The 26,602-nt window shown below is 37.2% G+C and overlaps 1 protein-coding gene and 1 pseudogene across 1 annotated transcript in view; one reads left to right on the forward strand and one right to left on the reverse strand.

Annotated features, from left to right (window-relative positions):
* LOC112915709 (ubiquitin-conjugating enzyme E2 variant 1 pseudogene) overlaps nucleotides 1-26,602 on the forward strand; it is a 51,215-nt pseudogene that overhangs the window by 13,418 nt on the left and 11,195 nt on the right.
* SPMIP4 (sperm microtubule inner protein 4) overlaps nucleotides 1-26,602 on the reverse strand; it is a 35,773-nt gene that overhangs the window by 4,436 nt on the left and 4,735 nt on the right. The window contains exons 2-7 of the mRNA XM_025993114.2: nucleotides 20,360-20,527; nucleotides 11,081-11,152; nucleotides 9,055-9,084; nucleotides 5,856-6,037; nucleotides 3,997-4,085; nucleotides 19-193 (exon numbers count right to left, since the gene is read on the reverse strand). Of these exons, the coding sequence (XP_025848899.2) occupies nucleotides 19-193; nucleotides 3,997-4,085; nucleotides 5,856-6,037; nucleotides 9,055-9,084; nucleotides 11,081-11,152; nucleotides 20,360-20,527 (716 nt within the window). The remainder of the gene's footprint in view (nucleotides 1-18; nucleotides 194-3,996; nucleotides 4,086-5,855; nucleotides 6,038-9,054; nucleotides 9,085-11,080; nucleotides 11,153-20,359; nucleotides 20,528-26,602) is intronic.

Here is a 26,602-nt window from a genome sequence, read left to right on the forward strand (position 1 = left end):
ATTAAAGTAAACTCATACCTGTAAAATCATGAGTGTATGAAGGGATCCAGTGGGACCTCTCAAGATTTCTTTGTATGTTGGCTTCTTTTAGAGAGCTAATAGGGTCCCATGAATTTAAAGAAGTGTTAGGAGCGAAGGTTTTAGGAGGTTTTGGGTAGAATACAGGCTTATTTTTCTCAACACATTCAGGAAACTAGAACATAAACAAAAGAGTTTGTTGTTAATGTCATCTAGTAAGTAAGGGCTGATTCACTAAGTCAGCAGGAAGAAAAGGAAATTCCAAGCTGAAGTCAGATACTATTTTTTTCTTCATTAATTACTAGTATGCTGCAACTTAACCATATTTAAACACAATATTTTATCAAAGAAATGGTGAGGTCTTTTCTAAAGTTTTTTTGCTTTAGCAGGCACTTTGTCTATAATGTACGTTGGAGAAATATCCCTCGGAATACTCTACCTCCAACAACATTTTATTAAAGATATAAAGGGCTCTAAGGTACTCTTAGGAGGAAGAGTTTGATTCCATCTGAACAGGGAAGTAGGGCTCAGAACAGAGAAGAAGGGAGGAGACAAGAGGCCATATTATGTCATACTACAGAAATAGGCCTTTAGGACATGCAGAGATGGGGAGGCCGAAGGAACAGTAAGAGCAGGGATATGGATGGCAGTGGAAAGTATGGAATTAACTTTCTTGAACACTATGCACTTGTCCTGACGGTCAGGCCCACCCTTAACATTTGCAGGTCCTGGGGCTAGAGTATAGCGGGAGAACCCACCTTCCATTAGTATAACTAGTTTAATTTATGAATCAAGGAAATAAGCTATTAAAGAAATAAAATGTGTTTCATCCTCCTACTTCGATAAAATACCTTCATGAAAACTTGGAAGACCAGGTTCAAATTTAGACTTCTTAGACTATCCTAATTGTGTATTGGGATATGGTAGTTCACAAAGAGCTAGTTGCTGGCCCTTGGCCTCAACGTTCCTTACTGCTTTCTTCCTACCCCCAATTCCATCTCAAATGATGAAGTGTCTTGGATATGAGGGTACCCTGGCCCTCAGTTTCAAGATCTATTGTACCTATTACCTCTGCTTCCAGCAAACAGCCGTCACTTGGCCATCCCTTTGGCCTAAAGGTATATACTAGCTTGGAAGCAGTGTCAACCTCTAGGAGGATGGACCTAGAAAGATACCCTACAAGGGTCTGAGTACTGGGTTCAGAGCCATTTTGTAAAGATTTTCTGCAGTTTGACATCAGGCTGGAGTTGGGAGACTGGGGGGCATGGGTTCTAGATGGACATATCCTCTTGTTCCCATAAACATCCTGCACCATGGGGAGGGGCACAGCCAGAGGAAGCTAGAGCTGAGCCCTAAGACATGGGGCCTTCAAACGTTTCTGGATCTCAGGGTGATGCTGAATATAGCAACCCTATGAAGTTTGAATGATCCCCATTTTCCATATATAGAATAGTCATGGTAAAAGACACTTGACAGAAGACTGTTTCATGTATTAAGTAACCACCTCTATAAACCTTTAACAAATACGTGGGTTGCTTATTCTTTGTTCTCCTTATCTTGATCATGATTTGCAAAGATAGTTTAGAAACAAGGACTTTTTTTTTTTCCAAATACTGTTTCAAGGGTCTGGATTAATTCTGTGTCTTAATCTAGTTTAAATAACAGCAGTGACCTACTGAAATGCAGAGGAAGAAAATGGGAGATTTGAGATTTTACTGTAACCTCTGGTGTCTTGAGAAGAGTTTAAAGAGTCAGGAATATTTGAGAGTGGAGAGCTGGCTAATTTTCAGTATGTTAAGGTAATGCTATTCTAAGAGGACAATGAGAGAGGGGCTGCTGGTGATCATCCACTCAATAGGAATTCATTGGTTAAATGTACTATTCACAGGGTGAATTTGTGTCTGATATGCAATAGAAGTACAAAGGCAGGAAGGAATTCCGGTTCCCGAGATGTTACTATTTAGGCAGACACTCCAATCTACAGTGATATTAGTTGTTTTAAATTTGAAATACATTTTCAGAGTAGTACCGTATAAATTATAGTTATACGCCTAGGTAGCCCATAAAATCTATATAACTCATAAGTTGCTTAGTAAACGTTTACTGAATAACTATTACATGCAAAGTATGTGCAAATTTCTAAGGGCCCCGTGGTAACTACCAAAACTCTGTAAGTTGCCACAAAATAACAGAGATTTAATATTGTTGTAACACATTAAAAAAAAACCAAGAAATTAGTTTTTTGTTGTTGTGGTTTTTAGTCTTGAATGATGGTGCTTAATCAGGTTTAATAGGAAAACAAGAACAGGTTTATTTTGGAGACCCCTTTGCCCTTTTGGAGAGCTTAGTACTAGGAACACTGGTTCCTTAGTGGGTCGTGTTTCACTTAATTCTTTTGTATCAGCATCATTTTTACATTAAGAAGTTGCGATTAAGAATTTTTTTCATTTACATATGAAACATAGCACAAAAGAGAGAGGGTGTAAATAAGAAATGAAAGACTGGCAGAGATATTTTCCTTTGGTATCTAGTTAGGTCTTGGGAAGAGTTCAAGGGAGAAGAGGATGCACAATGGGAGGAAAGGCTGCCTGAGTTGGAGGAGGGAAAGTAGAGGGTGGGTGAGACCATAAATGGGGAAACATGCAGGGTAGAGCAGAAACCCACCAGTTTATTTCTCATTCTGGATACATTAGTTGTTGCTGGAGATGAGCAAGTAGGGGGTGGGGTCCAGGGTGCTGGTGGTGAAGGAGAGGTGAACTGTGGGCAGCCAATTATTTGATAAGATGTTACATTTCTAAAGAAGGTACCTGTGTCCTTGCCAAATTCATTGTGGTTAGTTGAGGGTGAATGTGGATTATGGATTATGGATGCTTTTGTGCAGAGACAGAACTGTTTTAGGAATGAGGAATGTATCTCTAGGAGGGGGGTGGGGACTGTACATTAGAAATATGGCAGATGGTTCAAGAAAGAAACCACACTCCTCTGTAAGGATGATATGAGTGGATGCTCTTTCCCAGAGAACCCAAAGGTCTTTCCAAATATTTACAGTTAAGGAAAATTGGATAGTAGGTTCAGTTAGGCTCTGAAAATGGTTTGTTAAAATACTCTAGTCAAAGGTAGAGGTTTATGGCATTTGATCTCTGTGGTTATTATAGCTCATCTTACTCAAAAGATGATTACAAGGGGCACCTGAGTGGCTCAGTTGGTTAAGCATCTGACTCTTTTTTTAATTTTCAAAAATTTTTTAAGCATCTGATTCTTGATTTTGGCTCAGGTCATGAGATTGAGCCCCTGTGTTGGGCTCTGAGTTGAGCCTGCTTAAGGTTCTCTCTCTTTCTCTGCACACCCCCCGACTCCCTCACACTCTTTCAAAAAATAAGATGATCGTAAGGTAGATTTTATCCTAAAGAGTATTTTCATATTGCAAAAACTAAGAGTTGAGTTCTTGAGAAATAGAATAAAAATCTTAAATAGTTCCAAAAATATATCTCCTGGCTATTAGACAGAAAACCTTTTTAAAAATCTTTGGCCACTTGGGGAGGTAATGACAAAAACAGCCAAAGTATTTTAATCAATTTGTTTGCCAATTATAAAAGGAAAAGGAATGTTCTGATTGGCTTGGTAATGGCTAGAAATGGCCAGTGGGAAGAGGTCCTTGAGGGAACCTGTGTATATTTGTAGTTAATATACTATGAATTATAAGAATAGAATTATAAGAATAGAATACATAGTGAAATGCAGCCCTCCACCTTCTTTCAGTGGGGGAACCTTTTTTGTTATAGTTGTGGAAATGTTACATAACTGCCAAAGTATGTGACATCAACTAAGAAAACAAAAACATGTGAATTATGGTCAAAATCTCAAGGTTTTTTTAACCAGATAGAAAATAAAACAATCCGTCTTTGGAGTTTTTATAAATGTATAGTGTGAAAACATTTTTAAACTTTGTTTTAAAAACACAGTTTAAAAGATACTTACGTCATAATATACACCCTGACCTGGCCAAGTCAAGGCTTTCTTTTTTGAATCCGTTGGAAAATCAAGCAGTTCGTATCTGTAAGGATTACCTGAAATTTTCAGGAAAAGCACTGTTATCTGTAATATGCAAGAATAGTTTTCTATGAATAGAAAGGTAGAGGTTTATGGCATTTGATCTGGTTCTGGGGTGCAAGAAATAGAAATAAGATGCTAGCACTGTACTGCACCTCTCTGATTAATGAAAGGGATTCTTAGGTAAGTCATCACTTTTAAATTTAAATTTTCCTGGATCCTCTTTCTGGTCTCTGAAGGCTTGGCAAATACATTTATATACTACTTGATTTGGGCTTTCTCTGACTAAATATCAAGAAATGGAATTAACACTTGCTTACCAAAAAGGCGCTGAAGGAGAACATTTTAAAGATTATACCGTCTTAAGTATTAGTGGTAGTTTGATAAGCTTTATCAAACACAGCATGGCCTCCTCTGGCCCTATAATAAGTTCCACATTAAATAATGCTCTGTACATCCATCCTTATATGTAATAAGAACAAAGTCTGGCATTTATTGAACATTTACCATATGCCAGTGCTGTACTATGTGTTTTATATACATCATCACATTACAATGAGGAAAGTACTATAATTTCCACTTTAATGAATGAAATTGAAGCACAAAGAAAGTAAGCAATTTGCCCAAGATCACACAGCTAGTTAAGTGGAATAATTCAAACTCAGGCAATCTGGTACTAGGCCTGCACTCTTAATCCACATACTATAAATTTCTGTTAAAGAAGAGTTAAAGTAAGTGTAAAAAAAAAAAGAGTAGAAATACTAATGCAGTAGTAGTTTTTGGAAAGATATTTTATAAGGGTTACTACAACAAACTTATCCTTTTAAAGTCCTCTAAGAGGGACTTTGCTATGGTTCACGGTGAGTGGTAGAGCGAGAATCCTACCCATGCAGTCTGACTCCATAGTTCTTAAACACTCCATGATTATGTCTCTCAAATTGTTACTGTCTCCTAATAAGGTACTGAAGTTGATGTTGATGATGGCAAACATTTGGGTCCAAATATTTATATACCGAGAAACTGCATTCATAGGACAGTTCTTGGGTCTTACCTACCTCACAGCTTAAATTCATTCAACAGATGGTTTTCTCTACCTACTATGCACCTATTCTGTCACCTTCAGTTACCTTTTCTCTAGGACCTTCAATCTTTCTCCATAGGTTTCTCCTCTGTTTTAAGGTATCTAGTGTGGGAGAGTCTTGATGATTAGTGTATGGCCTTACGGTCCTAATAAAACACATCTGGAAAGACTCCAAAGCCTGCATCTGAAGAAGATGCCCCAAGTGTTAAGGGGACCTAAACAAACTGTTTTCATTATCTTCTGAGTCTTATTTCAAAGATAGTCTTTCAATTTCATCACAACTACTATACCCATATCTAGACCCTGATGCTCTGAACCAAATATCATTGTTGTGCTGATCACCTGAGCTAGGGTGAAATCTTTAAAAGCTAAACCATGAGAGAGAACAGGAAGGAAATGAAAATAGACAATACAGGAAGAATAAAAATAATTCTACAATGCCTGGTTTCTGATTCTACCATGGGAGAGACTCTATATAAAGAAGAAAAGCTAAGCGCACATGCAGAGAATCTGATTTACTTAGTCTGTGGTTAGGGCCCTGGATGATTCTAAAGTGTGGCCACAGTTAAGAACAACTTTCATAATCTACTGATGGGTCACACTTTTGTGACTTGAGTTCTCTGCCCTACTTTCTTTAATTTTATTATTGAATAAAATTCAAATATGAGAAGAATCAATACTGTTCTGATATCAAATCACATTTTACCTCTTGTTTTCAAAATCGTTGTATCATAAGCCTTTGTTGGCACAGTGGGAGGAAATGGCTGTTGGTTTCGGGCTTTAATGCCGGTGTAGAGATCCTTAGGTGAGGTAAAGGTCGGGAACATGGCACCACGTGAGATGTGTGTGTGGTACGGGTGTTCAATTGGATATGAAGAACAGATTTCTCTGAGATTTAGTTGAGCAAACAAAACAGAATAGAAAGAAGTGCAATTGAAAAAATTAATCATCAAGTATTTATTGGGATTCTTCTTTGTGGCAGGTACTGTTCTAATCCCTGAGGATATGACAGTGAAACAAAGTCCCTATACTCATGGAGTTAGCTTTCTGGTAGAATGTATTCCGTTAAACATGAAATTTTCTTAACTTTGCTAGACAAATTAATTTTTAAAATAAATCATACTGAATTCTTTATCTGTGAATAATTTTCACAACATGAAATGTATAGTTTTTAGAATGTTATAGGAAGAATTTCTAGTTGCTTTCAATTCCTACCTCTTACTTTAAGAGGATCCCTGTACTTTATTTTATGGGATCATTTTGGGCATTCAATACACAAAGTGATCTCTAACCATCTTGCATTGAACTTTTCAACCCAGGCCATCTGTTTCTTTTAAGCAGTCAACAAAATATACTGCCCGTTTATGTACACAGTACTCTTTAGAAATCAAAAAGCCAAAAATAGCTAGTATACTAGCTGATGGAAAAAAAAGTAAAAAAAAAACTCACAGGGATATAATTTTCCTATGATGTGAAAAACTAACAGAGTTCTTAAAAGAACTAGCAGAGGTTTAAAAAAATTGTGAGAGCTGGCCCAGATCTGGGCCTCTACTGCTTACTTGGCACACTGATGCAAATCTGTACTGAATTCAGCAGCCTTGGCATCTTGATGGGCTCTCTGAAATACCTAGCAGCATAAGATTCATAACAAATTCCTTGTCTCTCATAGATACCACAAGAAGGTTGATTTGTAAGAGAAAAAGTTGACTCCAAGCAAAAGTCATTTATGAGGCCAGCTAGTTCATTTGGTTTTTGTGTAAAGTGATTTGGTTTTCCTGCCTTTGTCACACACTCTCTCAGTTGAACACATTTTTTTTTTTTTTTTTTTTGCATTGGGTATAGCATCATTTTATTGCTAATCTCTAGACACTTCTCTTACTTTGCTTAAAAAGTACCACATCAATTACTACATGGCTTGGTACAAGGCACAAAGTTGTCAACTCTGTAATGACATGAGAACACAGAATCAAGACATTCATTCCTCAAATCTGACTGCTGTCCCTCATACTCATAAAAACACTAGCCTAGTAACTGCTTTCAGTGAAGAAATACTGGCTGTACCTCATTTTATAGAAGACACAATGATTTCTACTTATTCTAAATATATATTTCCATTGTCTAATTTGATGGATTCCATAGTTAACTATCTTCCTTGAATTAACTTCCCCTTACAAATCCGCTTAAAAGTAAGTGATCATTTATAGTTTGAGCAAACTATTTGTGTGAATAAAACAGGAATGAACACATTTTTGCTCATGGAAATATGTCCAGTCTACGTCGGGAAAGGATGGAGTTTACTGAGGTCTAGAATAAAGCCCGTGTTCTAGAGGAAGTTCTTATACTTTCAGAGCCTTGGGGGCTTGCCTCATTTACCTTCATGAGACTAGGCAATAACAATAGAAACTCTGGGAATAGTGAAGAATGGAATGAGAAAGGCAGGGGTTCAAATATTGTCCAACAGTCAGAGAGATTTAGTCACAAAACATACCAGAAAGAATGACCTAGTAAATAGAGTCTAATGATTGTCTCAGTATGTGCTAATTAATTTATCTGGGAAGAAGATTCATCCTGGTTCTCTTGAATTTTTCCCAGTATGTATCAGATTGAGCAAAGATCTAATAATCAGTGGGAATGAGAAATCAATAAGGGATTAATTTTTAAACTTCGAATACCATTTCCCACAGACTTGATGCAGTTAAAGGAAATGTGGTATGGAGATTTCACAAAATAGTCACCTTTGTCTAATGTTCCCTACAGAATATCTCAGTGGGAGGTCCTGAGACATTGTAACTACTACATGAATAGGAATTATACTCCGAGGAGGTTGCTTGAAATATTGTTAACCCCAACAACAAATACAACAACAAAGCATTTATGTGCCAGGCCTCTGCTAACTGCTTTATCTGTAATCTTTTTCAGAGGATCATTCAACAAGCTAAATGCTACTAGCATGTTCCCAGAGGTCAGGGCAGGGTGGCCCCATCTTCTAATAATCTGATGTTGCTAAGGACTTCCTGACAAAGGCCATTACATTGGTTTTCGTTGTATCTTGTTCTCATCACAAAGACATGACCAGAGAGTAGAGATTGACTTCTTAATTTAGAAGACAAATTCTAAAGGCCAAGATCATGTTAAATCACAATAAAAGAAGAACAAAAATTTTAAAAGCCATTTTTTTACCCCCTAGGGATTGGTCCCCTTGATAGGAAGTCAATTTGCAAAATGACTTTTTTGGATCCTTCTGATTTTGTAAACCTGTAGTCAGGATTTTGGCTTTGTGAAGAAGGGATAAAAGGTAGAAGTTAGGAAGGCAGGGAGAGGCCCTGATTAATTCTGATCATTTGGGATTGAGGCAGAAATATTTTTCCCCTCAGATTCTAGAAACTATTTCCTGGTTAATAATATTAAGTTATATCTGGTAATGATTTAGCAAAGCATATTTTACTTGAAGACCTGTGAGCTATGGACTCTATGTCTTGAGGAATCTCATATGAGATTTCATTAAAAATTTTGTATGTATTACAAAAATACATGTATGTATTTTTGTTAAAATCTGAATAAAGTATGGATTTTAGTTAAAAGTAATGCATCAGTATTGGCTCATGAATTGTGACAAATATACCATACTAATATAGGATGTTAATAGGGAGATTGGGTATGAGGTATATAGGAACTCTGTACTATTTTTCAAATAATTCTGTAAATTTAAACTGTACTTAATTTAAAAAATTTATTTAAAAAAAGGCTAGCAAGGTATTATATAATTAACCAGCCTCCTCCCCCCACTTGTTAAAAATAAAAATCTTTCATAAAAAGGCACATTTATCCTCACACTGAGACATACAGATTGCCAATATTTCTTTTCTTGATTATAACAGGGAAGGAAAATGTAAGTATATACTTACCCTACTGTTGAATTAGGTGGTTTGGGCATCCTAGAATAAAAACAGGAAATAAATCCCCATTTATATTAAAGATTTTTTAAAGCATATGTTCCTATTAGAAGAATAGTGATGTATCTCATTTTCAAACTACAGTGTCTTTAATATTCTCAATTGATGTTCTGGAACACTGAATATTGACCGGATAGAGAGATAGGATGTCCTCACATCTCAGTTCTAGCGACCAATCTAACTTCAGTCCCATTCAGCACCCATTTTGCATTTCCTACTTGCAGCGCATGTGCAGAACTGTTTCTAACAATACCATGGTTTTGGTTCTGACATTCACCCTCATAATCAGGCAATAGCCAAAGTGCTCTGTGGCAGCCTGACACCATGCATGTGGTGCAATTACATGACCTAAGGTGACCTGAGTGTGTGCTGTTGGGACAAGATATATAAGTACTATGTGTGCTTTGTCCCTTTGCTCAGGATTGCTGATCTCTCGTGATAGTAAATACTGCCCAGATGCCAGAAAGGCTAGAACAAAACTGAACAAGTTCCTGGAGGCCTGGCTTTTCTGAATCAGCTCATTTGAAAGTTGTATACTTACTAATTACTCTGAGCCCTGCCTGCCAAGAAATAATACTGTAGCCCGGGAACAAAGTCCACATGTGAGAAGGACTGTCACCTACTTTTGTTGGATTCAACACTTAGTTTCAGCTGATGCAGACATTTCTGAAATATTTCAGGCATGAAAAATAAATACAGTGATATCTGTTGATAGCAAAAATCTATAAAAAGGATTATAAGGTAATTTGTACATGTTTATTCAGAAAGTGGTATATAAGCCTTATAATTTTCTGAGTCTACAGTGTGTTATAAACACATAATTCACATTAATTTTAAGGTTTATATATTTATTTGGATTCCCAAGTTTGTAGGCTTGGAATTAAAAAACAAAAACACAAACATGTCTTCTAGTTATATTTGTGGTTGAGTTGGGGAAGAAGAGGTGGGGGGCAATGAATATGAAGAATCCAGGGGGTCTTGAGTTACTAGATTGGCTATGAAATATGAAATCAGCATCTGAAATTTTTCTCATATGACAAATTAAGCTATGATGTTGACAAGTATATACCTAAAATTTGATTCAAAAAAAAATTTAAAGAAAGAATTTTTTTAAAAATTGAGCGTTTGAAAGGTTGAATGAAAATTAAAAATGCTCATTGAGACCAGTTCCTTGATGTGAACGAGTCCATTATTTTACTGCTGCACTCTGCATTTACTTTTCCAAGTTTACTGATCCCAAAGGAATAAACAAACAGGGCCTCACATCTACGAAATTCATGTCTTTTGGGCTCCCTCTCGTGGTTGAACTCTATATTAACATCCTTCCTAAAAGCAGATTCCTGACCGTTCTAATAAAGAGGTGATATTTTCATTGTTACTTCCGTGTTGTCAGTATTTTATTTTTATCTGAAAATTAAAAAGTATGCTTTTGTAATTATACACCAAATTGTTTCAAAGAAGAAAAAATAATTTATTATACTAGAAAATAATTCCTCTAAGCAAAGGATAAATTAAAAAGTATTCCTTATCTAAAAAGGAGACTTAGTAATTTTAGTACAAATTATTTGTAGATTGTCATAATGAACCTCTGTCCTCATAAATCTTGATGAAAAAATTATGCAGAGCTGCTGGAGCATTTCCTATGAACCTTTTAAGAAATTTAATGGATTCTTACTAGACTAACTAGGTCAAAGGCAGAGAAATGGACCCAGGTGACTTGCGTGAATTCCTTTGAACATTGCTATTCCGTATTTTGTATTTTTTTCTTTTTAAATGTCACAAAATGTTAGTGGGTTTTTTTGGTTTATTGTTTTATTTTTGTTTCTTTGGTCTTGATTTCTATTATTAATGATCCCTGTTAAAGAATACTTGTTTTTCTAAAAGTTCCCATTTTGGGGATTTTATATTTCTCATATAACTCATTTTTACTTAAGAAGGTTATTTGGTCCAATATAAGGAAAAGAAATCCCAAACTTACAAAGAATCATTTCCATAGACGTCACTTTTTTTATTCTGCGTCAAATAATAGTATTGCTCAATAGGAAGTTTTCTGTAAAGAAAAGATTAAATTGAACATCTTTTCAAATTAACATAGTGATGAGCAGATAGTAAAAGACAAATAGACTAATACAATCATGTATGTATGGAAATTTAGCATATGAAAAGGTGGCATTTTAAATTAGTGGAAAAGGATTTACTTTTTTAAAAAAATTTTTATTTATGATAGTCACACAGAGAGAGAGAGAGAGAGAGAGAGAGAGAGAGGCAGAGACACAGGCAGAGGGAGAAGCAGGCTCCATGCACCAGGAGCCCGACGTGGGATTCAATCCTGGGTCTCCAGGATCGCGCCCTGGGCCAAAGGCAGGCGCCAAACTGCTGCGCCACCCAGGGATCCCAGGATTTACTTTTCAATAAACAATGTAGGAAAGATTCACTAGCCATTTAAGAAAAGTAGATTTCTGTTTCATCCTATGTTTAAAGATAATTTCAGATCGATTAAAAATGTAAAGAATTGAGAAAAACATACAAATATCAAAAGAAAATATACAAGAATTATGTTTTTTTCCTTCATGGTAGGGAAAACTTTTTTTTTCTTAAGCAGGCTCTATGCCCAGGGCAGAGCTCGATTCAGGCTCAATCTCACAATCCTGAGATCAAGATCTGAACTGAAATCAAGAGTCTGATGTGTAACAGATTGAGCCACACAGGTGCGTCCCATGTGGTGGGGAAAACATTTTAACTTAGATTTTTCTTTTAAACTCAAAATCCAAAAGGAAATCTGATAACATCAGAAGAAAAACTTTTGAAGATAGGATGGAATAAAAAAGCTCAAAGCAAAGTTTGGAAGAAATTTTGCCATAAAGATATATAAAGGATTATCTAGAATATAACTAATAATCTATAACTAAAAGATAATAAAAATGGGCAAAAAATAAGAACAGAAAAGAGAATGTGAATGTCTTATGTATATTTTCCATGCATAAGAAAACATAAACATAAGTACTCAACCAGAGAAATGCATTCTGATAACCAAGATAACCTTTATACTTATTAGGTGAGCAAAAATTATAGTTTGATAATATAACACAGTTGGCCAAGAGTATGGGGAAATGGATACTTTTACATTCTACCATGAGAATATAAAGCATTTGGGCTATTGTTCTAGAATTGAAAATATTCATATATTATGACCCATAACTTTCACTTAGGATTTTCCCTAGAGAAACATTTGTGTCTGAGCTCAAGGAGGCCCATACAAGAATATTCATTACATATAGTTAATGCCAAAAAGTAAAGGAAAACAATATGAAAATGGCTAAATAGTTTATGATGCATCTATATTGTTGAACACAAAGAGAATTAGATAGATCTGTGTTTACAGTCTCTAGATTATACAGAGAAAAAAAGAACCAAGTTGCCTACAACTATATATCCAGTGATTCCACACATAAACAATATAATACATTTATTTCCAGTGGGTACATGAATAATTATGTAATTGTGTAACAAAAGGTATGAAAGTAGACATACCAAAGTGGTAGCTGTGATTCCCTTTAGGAAGGAAACTGGGATTGGTGGGGTAGTGGTCAAACGAAACTAGACCTTGTGTTTGGTTTCTTTTTAGAAAGACTTATTTTTCTTCGAGCAGTTTTAGGTTCACAGCAAAGTTGAGAGAAGGTAGAGAGATTTCCCATGTACCCTTAATCCCCACACATGCTTAGCCTCCCTCATTATTAACATCTCCCACTGGAGTGGTAAATTTACTACAACTGATGAACCTACATCATTTTCACCTGAAGTTCATAGCTTACATTAGCCTTCACTTTTGGTGCTTGTAATGTTTTAATATACATTTTAGGACTCAACTGTCACTTGGGGCTCCTAGTATCTTTTAAATACCTATCTTTTATCTCATCAACCAAAGATAGATTCTAGAAAACTTGCTTTCTCACCCTCTGAGAATGGTCCTAGAGTGTGAAGGTTATTTTTACAAGAATGCTAACCAAGAGAGCCCTATAGTTGAGGATGTGTTTCATAATTAGGTAGATTAAGTGACCAACAGTCTGGCTTTCTTCAGTTACTCCAGTGCTTGCTCCGTGGCTTCATAAACTAAGTTATCATGGAGGCAGGGCAGAAATTATGAATAGATTCAGCAACATGAACTTCTCATCAAACTGACCTGGCCACATCTGAGTTTGCCAGCAGAAGTTACTAAACCTACGTATTTCATAGAGAAAAAATCTCCCTGGGTGTACTAGTGAGCCAGTTGGTGGGAGGCTGATTACACTGGACCCCTTCCATCATGAAAGAGATGATTTATCCCCACATGAGTAGATACTTAGAAAGATGGATTTCCCTTTCCTTCTCACTCTACGTCTGCCACTTACGTCACCAGTGGACTTACTGAATACCTTATGCACTGCATGCCATCTGGAAAAATACAACTTTTGACTAAGGAACTCAATTTACCACAAAAGATGTCACTGATTGGATTTAAAGGATACTCTGGTCTTACCATATTTACAGAATGTAGACCAGCCTAATAAAGATTCATTTGTGGCTGACGCTGTTCTCAAGAGTGTGGCACATGCTCTGAACCAGTGACCAATAAATGGTTTCTCTTTCCCACAGTTGGAATGGATGGTTTAAAAAATGAAAAAATTTTACTTCCTTCTCAACCACTTGAGTTTTGCTGGTTTTGATGTCAAGGGAGAAATGCTTCATCAGGAAACACACTGGCTCCATTGAATTGGAAGCTGAACTGATGATGTGGTCATTGGGGCTCCTTATGATTGGGGAAAACAGGCAAGAAAGGATTATACCAAGTGGCCTGGGATGATTGATCCTGAATGTCAAGAGTAAGAAGACTGCTGTTATTCAATGATGGGGAAAAGGAGTATTTCTAGACTCTAAAGAATCTTTTAGACACCTCCTAGTATTGTTTCTAGTGGCATAAAGTTAATAGAATACTGGAGCAGCCTCACAAGGGCAAAACCACTGACTGCTAGATCTCTCAGGAAGAAAACTGGTGTGTGGGGGGGTGCTCTACCAGGTAATGAACTCCTACCAGCTCAGGTGCTGGTTGAGGGCAAGGGAACTTGGATGTATATATAATTATATTAACATAGATAATTATATAGTATGTTTTAATATAATATATAATTATAATATATAAAGATTATGACATATAACACATTGATTATATTTCTATGTATTAACTAGTTTAATTCTTTTCATTCATCCTTTCCCTTATTTCCTTATTACTCTATATAGGATATTGGTGATGGTTTACTTCATTAAATGCACAGCTGAGGACTATGAGGACAAGCTTAGGACTGAACTAGAGAGGAGAACATCACCCAGAGATCTTGGACTTGGAACTGGATGCAGGACCTGATGAAACTCTTGAGTTTCCCCTTTTGGGGGAGGTGAGCGCATTTTCATTTGTATGAAAAAGGCTTGCATTTTCTTATATTGGCAGCGATTCTCAAACTTTGCTACATGTTAGAATTACCTTAGGGATTTTCTTGAAATGCAGATTCTGTCTCAGTCAATCTGGGGTGGGGGTCCAAGATTTTGCATTCACCATTTCCTAGATGCTGCTGGTCCACGGAACTCATGTTGAATAGAAAAGTGTATTATTTCTGTTGCTGCTGTTATTTAGCATGGCAGTCGACTGGCACAGATAGCTTACATCTTCATCATACCCTCTCTACATTTTGTTAATTTCTCACACTTCACTTGCCCAGGAAGAATCCAGAAAACCTGCTTTCCAGCCTCCTGAGCAATCAGGGTGCAAATGTGTGCCCTAAGTTTTGTCAGTCATCCATATCTGCACTAGACTTTGTTTTTGTTTTGTTTTTTTTAAATCTTTAAGATTTTATTTATTTATTCATGAGACACACACACACACACACACACACACACACAGAGAGGCAGAGACACAGGCAGACGGAGAAGCAGGCTCCATGCAGGGAGCCCGATGTGGGACTTGATCCCGGGTCTCCAGGATCATGCCCTGGGTCAAAGACAGGCACTTAACTGCTGAGCCACCCAGGGATTCCCAACCACCCAGGGATTCCCTAGACTTTGATTTGAATGTGAGTAGCCTAAGAACACAGTCTTCTTTCTTTAAGAATAAAATAATATAACCAAGTTGTATCTCAATTTCAGTAGTTTTACTCCAATTTTTTTCTGTTACATTGTACGTCCTTTTGATTTTCAGATTCAGCTCTTAATTTCAAGGGAATACTAATATTAATACTGTGTATAGATACTTATGTATCTCTGAGTACCTTTTCTGTTAGATTAATTTATTACTTGTTTTACTTGTTACATGCTCTTCCTTTGGGACATAAGTTTTCCTTATGATAATTATGCTTGTTCTTAATAGCCATCACTTTTTTTTTTGAAGATTTTATTTATTAAATAAAGAGAGAGGGCAGAGACACAGGCAGAGGGAGAAGCAGGCTCCATGCAGGGAACCCGACATGGGACTGATCCCAATCCCAAGGTCTCCAGGATCACACCCTGGGCTGAAGACCGCTGAGCCACCCAGGCTGCCCGATAGCCATCACTTTTTAACTCTTTAATATCCGTAACTTTTTTCTCTGCCTTCTCTGTGATTTATTGTCTTTAGCCCATTATATCAATTTTCAGTGACATCTATTCTGTTTCTTGCTGCTTCTTTTTGTACTAGATCTGTGAGTGCTTTTGTGTAGTTGTTTTCTCATTTTTCCCCTTAGCCCTGTGACCTTCCCTTTTATAATGTTCTATTATTTAATCATCTTATTTTTTTATTGGATTCACATACTTATTCTGTCCTTTTGTAGAGAATCTACTTTTGTTTCCTGGGCTTTTTTTTTTCTCAGACTAGTTTCTTCATGTGTTTTATATATTAAAAAAATATATTTTTATATATAGATATAATTTCATATTATATAGATATAATTTTATTATATATAATATAAAATATATTTATATATAAAAAACATATTATATATGTAATATATATAATATATATGTGTGTCATATTTTTTCTTTTGTCTTCCTGGTTACAAAATCGCCTTACCACATGTTCTGTATTATGTGTGTTTACTTGGACAGCTCTGTCTAAACCCAGTTATTTGCTATGATATAGTGTGAGTGAATTCTTGATTATGTCATCTGAAATAAGTTTGCCTTTCTGTCTGTGCTAAAAGCTTGATGACTGAATATTGTTGTTTTCATGTTTCTTTAGCTTGATGGCATGGAGGTGGCAGAGAGTAAGTGCTGAGACTGTATCAGGTAGAATGCAAGCATTTTGGGTATACTCCCATCTAAGATCCTGTTAAATGTCCTCTGTAAGGCTCTTTCCTTTAAGTTAGGGAAGTAGCCATACTCTTGGGCTTCTGCTCATTCCCTCAAGTCAACACAGTATTCCAGAAGAGTACACGTTCTGTACAACTTTATCTCTCTTGAGATCTCGATGTTTTAAAATAGGGGCTTCTACTCTTGAGTCTTTTTTCTATTCTAATAGGATTGCCTACACAGTCTTTTAACCTCTTCAAATTGGAGAATTATCAGGATTTTGTTGATTTACCTTGTCTCTGTATGCATTTGGAATGTTGGAATGGGGTTAGATGTAGCAGCTCTCAACCAATTATGTGGCTTCCCTCTATACCTCCAGCAGAGAGTCTGGGAGAGTCTGGAAATAGGCATGGCCAGTTTTATTTTGGTTGTCACAATGAATGAGACTGGTATTTATAGGGCAAGGGCCAGAGATGTTAAATATCTTGCAACGTATAGAACAAAGAACTGCCCTGCTCCAAATGCCCTCTTGAGAAGCAGTTAGGAACTGAAATAAACTACACAGAAATTTCTTTCCTTGGCACATTTAAAACGAATGGCTTTAAGGTTGTTCTCCTTTTACTATTTGGGGGCTGCTGGTAATTTCCTATTTATTTCACTTTTAGGTAACAGGAGAGGGATATTCTGTGATTTTGTTTCATAAGCATTGACCTTCAAGCATTACCACCACCATCACCACTTCTATCATTATTTCAAAATATTCTTTAGTTCACAGGACACTATATAATCTATTTAGCAGCTCTTTAACATTTGCCAAACATGTTAGAGGAAGATCTAGTTCCCTTTTATTTTCTTTAAATTTTATTCATTTATTTCAGAGAGAGCACAAGCAGGCAGAGGGGCAGAAGGGCAGAGAGAGAGAGGGAGAAGCAGACTCTCTGCTGAGCAGGGAACCCAATGCTGGACTGGATTTCAGGACCCTGGGATCATATCTGAAGGCAGACATTTAATCGACTAAACCACCTAGGTGCCCCTCATTTCCTTTTCCTTTTTCTTTTTAAAAATATTTTATTTATTCATGAGAGACACACAGAGAGAGGCAGAGACAGGCAGAGAGAGAAGCAGGCTCCATGCAGGGAGCCTGATGTGGGACTTGTACCCGGGACTCCAGGATCACGCCCTGGGCCGAAGGCAGATGCTCAACCACTGAGCCATCCAAGTGTCCCTCATTTCCTTTATCTTAAACAAAGTAAAAACTATGCTACTTTATCAAGCTCAGTAGTATTTATGGGAGTGCCTGGATGGTTAAGCACCTGACTCTTGATTTCAGCTCTGGTCATGATCTCAGGGTCCTGAGATTGTACCCCATGTGGGCTCCAAGTTCAGTGTACAGTTTGCTTGAGATTCTCTCTCCCTCTGCCCCTGCCCTGGTTTTCACACTTGCTTGCATTCTCTCTTTCTGTCTCAATAAATAAATAAAATCTTAAAGGGTTTATGGAAGTGCAAAGAGTTATAAATTATTACTTTGTAACTTCATTCTTCAAAGCAAATGTACACTGGTTTAGGTGATGAAAACTTTGCTTGGAATTTCTGAAACTTGCACCTGTTGTTAAGTAGATACTGTTAAAGTTCCTTCAAAAGAGTTTTACTTAGAGAATGTCATAAAGTGTCAGAAGGAAGAGTGATGTGGGAAGGGGTACACTGCATTGGAACATGTGTATATAAATGTATGTGATTATATTTCCATTTGTAAGCCACATTCTTTTATGTTCTTAGACTCAGATGACATATTGTAAGACATCTCACTAGACATTTAACTTAGAAGTAGGTACTTTCATTTTACCAAGTCCTTTGACTGAGGGGTTGGTGAGGCACAGGAGTGATCCTGTTCCCCGTGCATACAGTGATGTATGTGTGGCGCCACAATACCCCACTGCACATGCCCTCCATGGAAAGTGGTAGGGCACGACTGTCAGCAGAAGCTTTTATATGGATCAGATGAGGCCTGACCCCACAGACAGCTGGAGAATAATCTGCTATTCTGTTTAAAAGGCTCTTTTTGGGGAGAAAAGAAAAATACTGTGACAGACGTTATTTCCTAATAGGAAATAAGTAAAACCCTATCCTGTAGCTATTTGTCAAGGGATATGCTTTGTATCAGAAAGTAGGACTTTGCCTTAAATAAATTTTTAAGAGATAAATATGCCAAAACAGTAATATTTAACATAAAAGGCTGTGAAAAGAACAAAACACAGGAACCTGCATTTCTGAGGTGTGGATGATGGGTGTTCTAATTGGAACAACTACTTCATCTCCCAGTGGCCTTAGGCTGCATTCAATGAGGCACAAAACACAAACCTCCCATTTCAACCTGGGTTTCCCTTAAGAAACTCATCTTTGGCTCTCTTTTTTGCACTCTGGAGTTCCATGAATACAATTCTGATCCTTTTAGAATGTTGTGCATTTTTTTTAATACCTAAATTTTGAAGATAATAGATGTAAGCTCTGTAAGGACTCATACCTCTAGTATCTAGAACAATGCTTGCTGTACTCAAATTATTGAACAAATGAATATTTTTATTTTTAAGTAACATTTTGAATATTATTATTGAGTAAACAATGAATGGAATGGACAGATGAAAAGAACTTGCTTGAGCTTTGGAATCCAAGAAATGTGGACTCCAATTCCCATTCCACAACTTCAAAGTTGTCTGATCCAGGGAAAGGTACTGAATCTTCCAGGTGTCTCTCTGTATTGTAAAACCAATAGTCTCTTCACAAAAGTATTATAAATCTATTTATGTTATATTATAAAGTAAGTTCCATGAGAGTGGGGACTTAAAAAAAATCTGTTGGATGAAGCCATGATCTTGAGGCCCTTGCTATCTATAGTGTGTCAATATTTGCATCTTTCCAATTGGACTGACTGACAGGCCTTTTCATTTGTCTGCTTCTTATTTCTTCATTGAGGCTTCAGGAAGGTTGTTGCCTGCCATCTGTCATTATTTTGGCTGTTGCTCTTTTTTTTTTTTTTTTAAAGATTTTATTTATTTATTCATGAGAATACACAGAGAGGAGAGAGAGAAGCAGAGACACAGGCAGAGGGAGAAGCAGGCTCCATGCAGGGAGCCTGATGTGGGACTCGATTCTGGGTCTCCAGGATCACACCCTGGGCTGAAGGCGGCGCTAAACCACTGAGCCACTGGGGGCTGCCCGGCTCTTTCTATGTGCAGCTTGTCTTTCCTAATTTATTTTTTTTTAAATTGCTTTAGAACAAAAAACTAGTTAGCTAGATTGTTAGTATACTAGGTAAGCAGGATTGTTAGATAAAGCAGGAGCAGTAGGCTCTGTATGAAGGTTTGATAGATTGTGCTTGAGTAAATTTCATAGTTTTTAAAAAATCTCATATTTTTAGTGAACAATTAATGTGACAATCTGCTGCTCAGATTTTTTTTGCTTTCTCCTCAGTTTTAATGTGTTTTGAATAAAGTTGCTGAGTGACTTTTAAGAGTTACAAATGATTATTGAAATATTTTAATATTTGAAAATGGTGCCCAGCAGATTCTAATGACTACAGATTGATGAACAAATTAGAAATCAAAAGTTCCGAAAACCAACCACATCTGTACAAATTAGGCCAGCTATTTGCGCAAGCAAAACATTTTTAATTTAATGTTTCTCAGGAATAGTCCCATTTAGTTTTAGATAAAATGTGATTAGCAAGGGAATTAATCAAAATTTCTGATTGCAATACTTAAACATCTCTAAGGATACCAAAGACATCCATAAATGCAGATTTTTAAAAAATTATTTCACAATTAGAAGTTATGTAATTAGTTTTTCCATCTGCATCTTGTCATAAACAGTAAAAGTAGTAAGTGTGGAGGTAGATTTAATTTAACAAAGGACTTACCATAGAAAGAATGAAAAATAAAGACCTCTCTGTAAAGGGCAGAAAGTTACTTACCTCGGCCAGGTTTCCCCACCAAATCCATAATGCTGATGTCCTTTGCCCATGAAACGGTATTTTGGCCTGTGTTCCTCTGGGAGTGAAATGGGTATTATCCCACCATATTCCCTTTCAGCACCCCACGGAAGTCTACATTGTTGAAGTGATTCCCTTAATTCCTGATACCTGTGAAGAAAGAGACTTTTGAAATCATTTCAACATGGAATGCTGTGGTCAGAATATTTTTGTATCCAAAATTCATATATTGAAGTCCTAATGCTCAATGTGGTGATACAAGAAAGTGGGGCCTTTACTCAGTGCCTAGGTCAAGAGAGTGGAGTGTTCATGAATGGGACTAATGCTCTTATAAAAGAAACCCCAGAGGGTCTCTGGGTGGTTCCCTGGTTGAGGGTCTGCTTTTGGCTCAGGGCATGATCCTGGGGTCTGGGGGTTGAGCACCACATCAGGCTCCCTGCAGAGAGCCTGCTTCTTCCTCTGCCTATATCTCTGCCTCTTTCGTGAATAAATAAATTAAAAAAAAAAAGAGAGAGAGACCCCAGAGAGCTCGCTAGTCCCTCCTGCCATGTGAGGACACAGCAAGAAGGTGCCAGCTTTGAACCAGGAAGAAGGCTTTCATCAGAATGGGACCATGCTGGCATCATGATCTTGGACTTCAAGCCTCCAGAACTGTGAGAAATAATGTTGTTTATAAGAAGCCACCCACTCTGTGGTATTTTGTTATAGCACCCCAAACAGATTAAGACAAACAACTAAAATTCCTACAGCTTCAGTATTATTTTTAGATTGCATTTTTAAAACAGAATTCTCAGTGCTGAGTAGATTATGAAAGACACTGGTTATTTAGGCATCATCAGATTGCTGAAGGAACAAGGTTAAATTCTTGAGGGCTTAGAGATACCCTTTTTTTTTTTTTTTTTTTACAGTTGGAGTCCATGTGCTTATTTCTTTTAAACATCTTTATCGAGATATAATTTACATGCCATACCATTCATCTACTTAAAGTGTACAATTAAATGGTTTTTAGTATATTCACAAATATGTACAACTACCATAATTTTAGAACATTTTCATCACCTCAAGAAGAAACCTTATACTCTGTTTGCCTTCATTTCCCCTCTTGCCCTTCCCCCAAAGCCCAAAGCCACCATTAATCTACTTTCTTTTTTCATATAAGCCTTCCCAGTACATTTGGAGTAGTAGCTCTTTATGGTTTTGATTTGCATTTTCCTAATGACTAATGCTGTTGAGCTTCTTTTTGCTTATTGGCCATTTGTACATATTTTTTGGACAAATGTCTATTATTCAGATCCTTTGCCATTTTTATTTTTTATTTTTATTTTTTTATGGTCCTAAAATAGCAGCTATTTTTATTTATTTATTTATTTATTTATTTATTTATTTATTTATTTATTTAAATTAATTTTTACTGGTGTTCAATTTACCAACATACAGAAAAACACCCAGTGCTCATCCCATCAAGTGTCCACCTCAGTGCCCGTCACCCATTCCCCTCCAACACCCGCCCTCCTCCCCTTCCACCACCCCTAGTTCGTTTCCCAGGGTTAGGAGTCTTTATGTTCTGTCTCCCTTCCTGATATTTCCCAACATTTCTTTTCCCTTCCTTTATATTCCCTTTCACTATTATTTATATTCCCCAAATGAATGAGAACATACACTGTCCTTCTCCGATTGACTTATTTCACTCAGCATAATACCCTCTAGTTCCATCCACATTGAAGCAAATGGTGGGTATTTGTCGTTTCTAATTGCTGAGTAATATTCCATTGTATACATAAACCACATCTTCTTTATCCATTCATCTTTCGATGGACACCAAGGCTCCTTCCACAGTTTGGCTATTGTGGCCATTGCTGCTAGAAACATCGGGGTGCAGGTGTCCCGGTGTTTCATTGCATCTGAATCTTTGGGGTAAGTCCCCAACAGTGCAATTGCTGGGTCATAGGGCAGGTCTATTTTTAACTCTTTGAGGAACCTCCACACAGTTTTCCAGAGTGGCTGCACCAGTTCACATTCCCACCAACAGTGTAAGAGGGTTCCCTTTTCTCCGCATCCTCTCCAACATTTGTTGTTCCCTGCCTTGTTAATTTTCCCCATTCTCACTGGTGTGAGGTGGTATCTCATTGTGGTTTTGATTTGTATTTCCCTGATCCTTTGCCATTTTTAAATTGGGTTCTCTTTTTATTACTGAGTTGTAATGCTTCTAGATACAAGTCCCTTCTCAGATATATGATTTGCAAATATTTGCAAATATTTTCTCCTACTTTATATGTTGTCTTTTCATTTTCTTGGTAGTGTCCTTCGAAGCACAAAAGTTTTTAATTTTGATGAAGTTCAGTTTATCTATTTTTTATTTTGTTTCTTATGCTTTTACGGTCAAGAATATAGTGCTGAATCCAAGATCATGAAGATTTACCCATATGTTTTCTTTTAATAGTTTTTATAGTTTTAGCTCTTACACATTTAAGTCTCTGATCCATGTTGATTTGTTGTTAATTTCTATTCATGGTGTGAGATAAGGATACAATTCGTTCTTTTAACCAGCTGTTCCAGCACTATTTGTTGAAAAGAATATTCTTTCTCCATTGAGTGGTCTTGGCTAGAGATTTTTTTTTAATTTAAATTCAATTTAATTAACATGTAGTGTATTATTATTTTCAGAGGTAGAATTTAGTGATTCATCAGTTGCATATAACACCCCGTGCTCATTCCATCAAGTGCACCCTCCAACAACCCTCTGTTTCCTATCTTTAAGAGTCTCCTATGATTGTCTTCCTCTGTTTTCATCTTATTTTTCCTTCCCTTTCCCTATATTCATGTTTTGTTTCCTAAATTCCACATAGGAGTGAAATCATATATTTGTCTTTCTCTGACTTACTTTGCTTAGCATAATATCCTCTAGTTCCATCCATATGGTTGCAAATGGAAAGAGTTGATTCTTTTCGATGGTTGAATATATTTATATATATATATATATATATATATATATATATATATATATATATATATATATCACATTTTCAATATCCGTTCATCTGTTGATGGACATAGAGATTGTCTTTTGATTTTTTAAAAATGGAGAGTCCTGTAAAGGAGCAGAAGCACTTGCTCCTAAGCTTTATCTAGAGATCCTGTAATGGTTCTCAAAGTGTGGACCATGGACCAGCAGCATCAGCATCTCTCTCTCTCTCTCTCTCTTTTTTTTTTTTTTTTAAAGATTTTATTTATTTACTCACGAGAGACACACACAGAGAGAGAGAGGCAGAGACACAGGCAGAGGGAGAAGCAGACTCCATGCTGGGAGCCCGACTTGGGACTCGATCCCGGGTCCCCAGGATCATGCCCCAGGCCAAAGGCAGTGCTAAACCGCTGAGCCACCCGGGCTGCCCCCCCTCTCTCTCTTTTAAATATTTATTTATTTGAGAGAAAGAGAGCACACCAGGGAGTGAGGGGGTTGAAGAAGAGGGAGAGATAGAATCCTCCAGCAGACACCCTGCTGAGTATGGAGCCTGATGCTGGGCTAGATCCCAGCACCCTGAGATAATGACCTGAGTAGAAACCAAGAGTCAGACCCTTAACCAACTAGCCACCCAGGTGCCCCAACGTTGACATCTCTTAAAAGCTTACCAAAGGGGCACCTGGGTGGCTCAGTGGTTGAGTGTCTGCCTTTGGCTGAGGCTGTGATCCCAGGGTCCTGGGACCAAGTTCCACATCAGGCTCCCAATGGGAAGCCTGCTTCTCCCTCTGCCTATGTCTCTGCTTCTCTCTCTGTGTCTCTCATAAATAAATAAATAAAATCTTAAAAAGAAAAAGCTTACTAGAAATATAAATTCTCAGGCTCTCCCTCATAGCTAGGAATCAGAATGTTTGGGGGTGGGCCCCAGTAATCTGTTTTAATAAGCCCTCTAGATGATTGTTATGCATGCTAAAGTTTTATAAAAGCATTGCTCCATTCCACAGTTACCTTTCCTAGGAATCAGGTCTCATCCCTTACAACTGTACCATTCAGTGGACTGGAGATGTGGAAATTTCATAAATTGGCTGGTAGGCCTTAGTTTGATCTTGAAAACTGATAATTCAGATGACTTTCTCTGGTCTTTCTTAAGAGGGTGGAAGGCAGGGAGTCTAACCGGTTCACTGTTGTAAACATGCTTTGTAGGAAGTAGTGATTGGAGTCTGTTGAATGAGTGAAGCCAAAGAGATGGTTTGTTTCCTGGACTGTAGCCTGTCACACAGGAATGAAAGCTTCTTCCTTAGAAGGAGGTCTCACAAAACACTTAAGAATATGTGGAAATCTGCTTCCTATTTAGCAAGGAAAAAAAATGACTCCCAGTTTCCAGTAATGACAGTCTATATTATTTGGACTATCCTTTCCACCGAAAACAACCAAAAGTGCTGAAAAGGGAGCTTCTGGGTTGGTAAATACATGGATATGTGGAGGAGAGTAGTACATTTAGAGAGCATGGAAGCACCATGTGCCTTTCAACATACCTTGCCCTATGCGTCTTTTCCACCTAACTGTTTCTGTGTTACATCCTTTTATAATAAACTGGTAATCTATCACCAAGAGATGAACAATATAATACTGTACAGAACAAAGAAAAATTGATTCATCACAGTTTCCATAGCACAGCAGAAAGGGCAAGTCACCATAGACAAGGATTCTGTCATACTCACTACAGAATCCTCAGGATATAGCATAGTGTCTTGCAAATATATAATGCCTAACAAATATTTATTGACTAGGTTATTTTCCTTGAGAGCAGACAATGAGATAAAAATCTTAAAAAGGGGATTAATTACTTTGGATTAACTTTTCTTGGAGAAGTGTAATTCTATTTCTGTTTGACCTTATTGATTTACCTGGAGAAGACAGACCAAAAGCATGCAAAAAGGAAAAAAAGAGAAACATCTTTTAAAAAGCAACTCGTTGTTAATAAGACTGGAAAGAGTTACCAGAGCTCCATAAGAGGAATATAGGACTCCAGAGAGGTAAACAAAAAAAGGAACCACTTTTGCCATTAGGGCAGTGTCAACTCTTGCAAATTTCATTTCTGTTGTAAGAGGTCGCTGGGTGAAGGGGACAGAAATCAGCCAGGTGAGAAATCTAAAGGAGACTATCTCCACAATTAGCTCCAAAAGGTTACTCTTCCATATTAAAGATAAGTTAGAAGTAGACCACCTCTCTGGTCTTTTGCCCAGATTTGTGTCAGCCATGACTTGACCTTGGTTTTAAGTGGTCCAAGATAGGTAGTATACCACGAGGCACGTTGTAGAACCAACAGGATTCCTTTCTAGAGGAAGGACTCTTGGGGGAAATCACTGTCTAAGATGAGTTCTAAAGAATGAGTAGGACATCTAGGTGGGGGAATAACATGTCAAAGGCATAGAGGTTAGAAAGGTTATGGAATTGAAAAAATTCCTGACAGTGTTGGCTCCAGAACCCTTCTTTAGAAAGGATCTGTTTTGTTTTATAAAATATTTTGTTAGACCACTTGGTATAGAGATTGAGAGTCTGCAAGTATGGGTGTTGGTAAGACAGCGAGCAACCTAAGACTGACTAAGCTGCCTTGCAGTGGGAAGGATTTAGTTTTTTGCTCTTGTGAGAGGAAAAGTAAAGAAAAGTACAGTAAAGGGAGATGAAGAAGGGACAAGCCAGCAAGATATTAGGAGGCTGGGTACTGCACTGAGTGAAAAGCTAGTGAGGAACCTTTGAGAATACACAAGTGATGGCTAAGAAGGGGCCTTAAGTTATGTGTTATACGGTGTCATGTGATTCTTCCTTTTGACCCCTAACTGATCAGGGAAGTTTACCAGGCTCACAAATGCTGTGTGGATAAGGTCTTTGGAGGAAACTGGAGGATGACTGTGTTTCACAGCTGGGTCAAAGTGTCATTGAACAGAAGCAGCATAAGTGAAACCAAAGGAAACCAAAACAAGGTTATTAATGCCTACCCCCACCCCTATCCTAGGAATGTGGAAAGTTTTGAGGAAGGCTTTAGACTTCCAGAAGGTACAGAATAAAGATTTGAGTGGAACTTATCTAGATCTTAAGGGCTAAGAAGATGGGGTTGAATTTTGGACTAAATCCATAGAGATGATACAGAATTCAGGAATTTGCAGTATAGCAGAGAAGAGCTCTGTCTGGTAAGGGGTGAAGCAAGAGAGGAGAACAAGAACAATAGCTGAGAACCTTAAGAGCCCTTTGGATTATAACATCTG

This window comes from Vulpes vulpes, chromosome 7, assembly GCF_048418805.1.
Source record: "Vulpes vulpes isolate BD-2025 chromosome 7, VulVul3, whole genome shotgun sequence".
In the NCBI taxonomy this organism is placed as follows: domain Eukaryota; kingdom Metazoa; phylum Chordata; class Mammalia; order Carnivora; family Canidae; genus Vulpes; species Vulpes vulpes.